At 27.7% G+C, this 7,596-nt stretch overlaps 1 protein-coding gene across 1 annotated transcript; it reads right to left on the minus strand.

The window, feature by feature from the left end:
- Positions 1-354: 354 nt before the first annotated feature.
- LOC135948988 (uncharacterized) lies at positions 355-1,816 on the minus strand. Its single transcript, XM_065498445.1, has 2 exons — positions 725-1,816; positions 355-658 (listed from the first exon to the last, which is right to left on the minus strand). Exons 1-2 carry the CDS (start codon positions 1,761-1,763, stop codon positions 465-467), a joined length of 1,233 nt encoding a protein of 410 aa, XP_065354517.1. The 5' UTR covers positions 1,764-1,816; the 3' UTR covers positions 355-464.
- Positions 1,817-7,596: the final 5,780 nt, after the last annotated feature.

The raw sequence follows: 7,596 nt of genomic DNA on the forward strand, positions 1-7,596 counted from the left end.
ATTTCTGATCAACAGATTATATTTTTGTAAAATTTCATCGACTGAGTCCTTCCCTCTAGGCCTTATTGTGCCTTCGACATGCAGACAAACGGAGAGACGGAAGGACAAAGAATACAAAAGTATGTAGGTAACCGGCCAATATTTCAATGTTGTGGTGGATATCAAGAACATATTTCAGACAGCCGGGAAATACGTTTCCAATATTAATTATAGAACGTTTAAGCATTAATCTCTGATTTCCAAAATATACATTTTTAAATATTCAACACAGAACATGAGTGGCCATTAACTATTACATAATATATTAATTAATATATACATATTTTCAAAACAATTTGTTTGCAATGATTACTGTTTGAGTGTGTTAATTTGTTCATATATATTTATTAGTAGATAATAATTTCGTCTGGGTTCTACAGTTTTATTTAATAGAGTTAATTCTTATATTATAATGTTATCAGCACTTAATGGTCAAGAACTCCTCTATAGCAAAACCAAGGTAAAATCACTTGTAAATGCTTGCTAATACGTTCGTTAGAAAACATCATTTCCTTAAATTTATCCGCTTCTTGACAATCACCAATTAAATTATCCGCCGAAGCTTTATCGGTGGGATCACACAAAACAGCAGCCATGGTAACAAGAGCAGCAAGTAAACCTTAATGTTAAAACAATAATTTTATAAATAAATTTAGATCTAATAATATAATAGCATCATACTAACCCCATTTACCATGTCTTATTAAACTTGTATGTAAATCCCTTAAATTTGGTACAGACTTTCCGTATTTTAAAATCCTTAAATGATTTACTAAATTATCATGATAGTATTTAATCATATAATCAAATTTATTAACTTTGATGTCCAATTGAGCTGAAGATATAATGAAGTACAACAAATCTTGAGCTGGAGAACCATAACTTGGTATTTGTAGGTCTACAAAATAAGTTTCTTGCAGTTTTCCCTCTTTGTCATATTGAAACATAATATTATTAGACCAGCAATCTCCGTGGTTCAAAATATTAAATTCTTGCTCATCGAGGGAACATTGTTCGTAAAATAAATCGGTTATGTGTTCCCTTAAGCCTTCCAGCTGCTGTAGGTATTCTGTATGATTAGGCAGTTTCCTGACCGAGTTGAGTAAATGCTTTAGGGAACTGTCGAGCATGGTTTTGAAAAGATCTTTGCCATTTTCTATTAGCATTCCTTTCGAAAATTTGTGTTCGTAAAGTCCTTTCTTTTCAATTCTAACTGCTGAAGCAGCATGCCATTGAGCCATCTTTTTCAAAACTGCTCTGCAATGTTCCATGTCTAAACAATCCTGTCTAGGAGAGTTTTTGAAACCTTTTTTCGAAAGATCTTCCAGAAGTATATAATCCTGTTGTATGGGCAATTTGTAGGACAATGCACCAAATTTAATTTTCTCACCAACATCGGCATACATTTTCTCAAATTCGGGCACAATTTGTTGATACATACCCGCTTCGGTGGTGAACATATCCCATTTGCTCATCTCTTTGCGATACAATTCAGTATCGTGAGCTACTTTCAGCATAAAACTTTGTTCATGCTTATCGCCATTATTAAGTAGAACTTCTATTACTACTTTTATCATGAGAGTGGCGTAATTTTCTCCTGGCGCTAAAGCGGGAAAAGCTTTAAAGTTAAGTATTTTTTTAAAGCCTCCCAAAGTTTCGTGTAAAATATTCTCAAATAAATTTGATTTCAGCCATAGGGGTATGTTATCTGTAGTACTAGACATAATAAATGATTATTTTATTTCTAGCGTTGTGCTTATGATGTGTTCTATTTGGTTTTCTATTTACTACTGAAATTAAATAAACTATTTTGTTAATTTTAATAATTCAAAACACTTCAGTTCTATTAATTTTGCGTTTTAAATTAGGTACTACACGACAATATTTATATAGTTGACTATTGTCGTTGTTTTATAACAACAATAAAAGTTTTTGTTTCCCAACGAAACTACTAAAATTTTAATTTATTTTTTTTTATGTTAGCGTAGTTTTGTGTTGCAAATGATCTGTAGAAATACTGAAAATTTCACAATAAGGTCTCATTTTGAAAAAGTCAACAAAGTTTTTGATTTTGCAAAAAGGTCAAACATTTTATGCTTTGAGTTACAAAACATTTATTTTGATAGATATCCAGCTCGCATCCCACTAATCGATCAAATAGGTCTTCAAGGAAAATATCTAAGCTTTCTTTTGAAAAAAGTTTTTGATTTCGGAAAAAAAATGTCAAACATTTTATATATTTTTTTTTTTAAATTTTTATTTTAGAAAAATTGAAGAATTAGCTGCGTATCAAAACTATTTGTTAGGCATTTTGCTAAGAACAATAGGTAATAAGTTACATGGATGAGAAACAACGCCTGTTTGGCCAAAATGTAAAATTTTGACCCCCTCTAACTGAGAGAATTCTCGACCGTTCGTGTTGAAAAATTGTGTCTGAATTAATATAAAATTTTCGCCAATTCCATCCCTATCGATGTCAAAAGTTGCTTCACTTGACATGAAATCCCCCATATATGTATATAATTTTGAGGGTCTACTGCAAATATTTTAATGAGTTTGTCTTGTTAGTGGTGAGTATAAAAGTAAGCCAAAGATCTGTTCTCGTACTCAACAATTTTAATTCAAATTCTATTAAACAATTTGATTTTTCAAAACATCAAAATAATCTATAACAATACCGATACCCATATTTAGTTATTAAGTAAAAGCTCAGTTTAATAACACATATTAATTAAGCTTAATTATTATGCAAATACTAAAAAATTAATCAAAATGCTCAAATTACTTTATCTACTAAAAGCTTTTCCAGGGTTCTGTGAATGACTGTCGCTACCGCTCAATGCGCAAACAAATGTTTTTTCAATTATAGTTTAAATAAACACATGTATATCGTCACCGAAAATGCAAAAAATAGATTTTTTACTACAAAATAGATTTTTACAAAAAAATCAATTTTTTTACTAAAAAATATTTTAAATATAAATTGTATAAAAATCAATATGAGGAGCCGCAGAACAAAGGTACTTTTGTGAAAATTAAAAACTTTTGGAAAATTGATTTTTTCTAGAAGATTTCAACCCAAATATTATAAAAATACCAAAAAATCAATTTGTAAAAAAATTCGAAAAGGTACCTTTTTTTCTGCGGCTCCTCATATTTTAAAAAAATCAATTTGTAAAAAAATTCGAAAAGGTACCTTTTGTTCTGCAGCTGAATTTGTGAATATCGGTCCATATTTTATAAAAATAATTTTTTTTTTACTAAAAAATAAATTTTATACTAAAAAGTACATTTTATACTAAAAAGTACATTTTATACTAAAAAGTACATTTTATACTCAAAAATACATTTTATACTCAAAAATACATTTTTTGCTAAAAAATAGATTTTTTACAAAAAATTAATTTTTTACTAAAAAATATATAGTATCCAAGTCAAACTACTGGATTTTTTGAATATTGGTCCATATTTTAAATAAACAATTTTTTAGTAAAAAAATCTATTTTTTTAGTAAAAAATCTATTTTTTTAGTAAAAAATCAATTTTTTAGTAAAAAATCAATTTTTTAGTAAAAAAATCTATTTTTTAGTAAAAAATCTATTTTTTAGTAAAAAAATCTATTTTTTAGTAAAATATCTATTTTTTAGTAAAGAAATCTATTTTTTAGTAAAGAAATCTATTTTTTAGTAAAGAAATCTATTTTTTAGTAAAGAAATCAATTTTTTAGTAAAAAATCTATTTTTTAGTAAAAAATCTATTTTTTAGTAAAAAATCTATTTTTTAGTAAAAAAAATCTATTTTTTAGTACAAAATCTATTTTTTAGTAAAAAAATCTATTTTTTAGTAAAAAATCTATTTTTTAGTAAAAATTCTATTTTTAGTAAAAAAATCAATTTTTTAGTAAAAATTCTATTTTTTAGTAAAAATTCTATTTTTTAGTAAAAATTCTACTTTTTAGTAAAAAATCTATTTTTTAGTAAAAATTTTATTTTTTAATTAAAAATCTATTTTTAGTAAAAAATCTATTTTCTAGTAAAAAAATTGTTTTTTGCAAAATAAATTTTTGTCATAAAAATCTTTATCATCGATTCTGTGAACGCAATAGTTTCTAATTTATGAACGCGCACTAAGTCATTCAAATTAGTTAAATGTTTGGTTATTAAAAGTTTACTTAAGCTCACTTTAAACATTTGCAAATGATAGAAGCAACGAAAAATCACGACCAAGTGAAAAAACAACAATAAACTAAAGTACATATGGTACATGAAAAAATGAGAAGCGCATAGTAAGCTGTCGTTGACTTGATTAACATAATAGAGATTTTTTTATAAGGTGTGTGATTTGCATGCAATATTTTAAAGTATTATAAAGAATTAGATATAATGTTTTATATATTAATGGAAAGGTAAGGAAATGTAGTTTACAAGGCATTTAATATTTTGAAAACTACTTAATTATTTTTAAATGAAAATTAATAAAATGTAAAATAAATATTTTTGAGACTTATTTTAAACTTTACTCATGAGCAACCTCCGGTGACTTTCAAACGTTAAATGAATTAGTTCGTTTTAATTGAACAATGTTCATTAGTGATAATGAAAAAAAACTTCCAATTTTCTAAATGTAACATTTTGTAGGAAAAAAAACTATATTTTGGAGAAACTTTTATGGGTATTTTAGTGATTATCGAAAATGTACCTTATATGGGTGCTATGGTCAAATATGGACCGATATTCACAAAATCCAGTAGTATAATTTTTGGATACAATTTATTGATCGGTATACATTTATAGTTCGATATCGATATACATATTTAAAATATTTATAGAGGTTAATGCGTTAATCGACTCAGAAAGTGATTCTAAGCAGTGTTTAAAAAACTAGACTACAAGTAGCAGTAGCAACGAAAAAATCCAGTAGTATAATTTTTGGATACAATTTATTGATCGGTATACAATTATAGTTCGATATCGATATACATATTTAAAATATTTATAGAGGTTAATGCGTTTTTCGAAAATCTTCCTTATGTGGGAGCTATGACCAATTATGGGCCAATATTCATAAAATTCAACACATCGATATTCGTATATATGGAAAATATTTATACAATCTAGTAGTATCATTTGTGAATAAATGCTACCAATCTCTGTAAAACTTTAACCTTCGCTTTACCAATACCCACCCGGGTGACCACATCGTTTTTATTGGTTTAATATATTTTTTAATTTTGTTTCGGTTTAAATTAAATTTGTACTCACTGAACAAATTGTAGAGTTCTATAGAATTTAATAGAAACATTTTAAACTTTTTATAAGGTTTTTTCAATTTTTTAAAATTTCGTTCGTCGCATATATTTATAGAAGTGTAGTGTCACCCGGGTGGGTATTGGTAAACCATGAACATAAAAAACCTTTGGTAAAGCGAAGGTTAATTCGATAACGATATTTTTCAGATATTTATGAATATTAATGTGTTTTTTTTCGGTAGTGGTCCTTATATGGGAGCTATAACCCATGATGTTTTTGTACATGGGGATTATGTAAGTCGGATGTCGAATATGGATACTGCAATTCTATGGGCATTTATAGATCATAGAGCTAGGAGAAATTATGGGCCGATTTTTACCTTTTTCAATAGAATTTGATCATCTGTCATATAAATAGTGAGTGAAATATTTCATGGTAGTATCTGCAATTAATTTACCCAAAAAAAACATGTCAAAATCATTAAAAATTTTGGAGGTTGTCCTACATTTGGATCCATAACAATGGCTCGATTTTGCTGATTTTCAATACCAAACTACTTGCAGAAATTATGCTACTAAATTGTTTGACAGCAGGTAATTAGTAGGTCATGGCTGTGTCGAGCACAAAAAATGTCAAAGCGCTAAAACAGACTTTAACTCATAATTATGTCTAAAATAATGACAGTAATGACATCCTATTCACAATTGGATGCACAAAGACATCGATATAATACCTTAATTGTATAAGAAAACTGTTTATACTAATATACTCGATGTAGGGTACCAAATGGATGGGCTTGACCGATTATACTTTATTACTTGTTTTGTTTACTTTGTTGTCTACTACTTTTGTTGTTAGAAGAACAACAATTTCTTGTTTTAAATGTTTGCATATATTTTGTATTTATTTAAATGCATAAGTCGTGATGTTATTAAGAATTATTATTCTTTAAATGATTTTCAATAATAAACAAGTAAGAAAGTATGGTCCGTCAAGCCCGACCATGTAATACCCTACACTAAGTAAAAGAGCAAAAACATTTTTCTTTTAAAATTTCAATAATTTATATTTTTGAGTGATTTTTGGAAGTGGGCCTTATATGGGGGCTATGACCAATTATGAACCGATCACCATGAAATTAGGTCGTGTAATTTATGTCTATATGAAAGTTTACTATGTTGAGTTTTGTGAGTATACCAACATTTTTAAGCGATTTATGCACGTTAAAGTGATTTTCGGAAGCGGGTCTATATGGGAGCTATGACTAATTATGGGCCGATCGTAACAAAATTTGGTGACATGAATTTTGTATATATAAAACTTATTTGGAGTGCAATTTGTGGAGATACATTTATAAATTAAACATTTATGACCGAAAAAGTCCAATTTCGGAAAGACATTTTTATGGGAGCTAGGTGAATTAATGGACCGATTTCAGCCAATTTCAATAGACTTCGTCCTTGGGCCGAAAAAATTATATGTACCAAATTTTATAGAAATATCTTCAAAATTGTGACCTGTACTCTGCGCACAGAGTTTACATGGACAGCCAGCCAGCCAACCAGTCAGCCAGATGGACAGTGATTCTAAGTCGATCGGTATACTTTAAGGTGGGTGTTAGACTAAGATTTTTGAGCGTTACACACATCTTCTCAAACGCATAATACCCTCCCCACTATGGTGGTGTAGGGTATAAAAATAGGAACTAATATATCAAATATGTATAAATAACCAGACAAAAGTGTGTTCTCGTACGTGTCTACTTAATATTTTCGATTAGTATTCTATCAAACAATTTGATTGATGAACACATCAACACAAATTATAATAACACCGACAATCATATACAGTTGTTAATTAAAAGCTCAATTTAACAACACAAATTAATTGAAATACTCAAAACTACTTTATCTACAGACTCCAAGATTTTTCATTGCTGTTGGAATTCTGTTTAAATACTAGGGTATTCGAATTATTCGATTTTTCTCTTGTTCGAATAAAACAAATAATTCGAATAAGAGATTTTAACTTGTTCGAATAATTCGATCACACGTTTAAAATTAATCGAATTATTCGAATAATTAAAATTTTTTAAAAAAGTAAAGAATGAAGTTTTGATGTCTTTTTTTAAATATTTTAACAAAAGAAAAACAAAAAATAACGTTAAAGTTAACAATTCAAGTTTTGATAATGTTAAGAAACATTCGAAAACAAAGTCCATTATTAAATTTTCAACAAAAATATTCTGATCAGATTAACTCCCGAACAATCAACAAAACAATTGACTAGCAAACCCTTTAGTTTCCGA

This window comes from Calliphora vicina, chromosome 1 (assembly GCF_958450345.1).
Source record: "Calliphora vicina chromosome 1, idCalVici1.1, whole genome shotgun sequence".
Lineage (NCBI taxonomy): Eukaryota > Metazoa > Arthropoda > Insecta > Diptera > Calliphoridae > Calliphora > Calliphora vicina.

Coding starts and splice junctions, on each gene's coding strand:
- LOC135948988 (XM_065498445.1), bottom strand. CDS start 1,763: ATGTCTAGTACTACAGATAACATACCCCTATGGCTGAAATCAAATTTA. Junction 659..724: donor AATAAGACATGGTAAATGGG/GTTAGTATGATG, acceptor TTTAACATTAAG/GTTTACTTGCTGCTCTTGTT.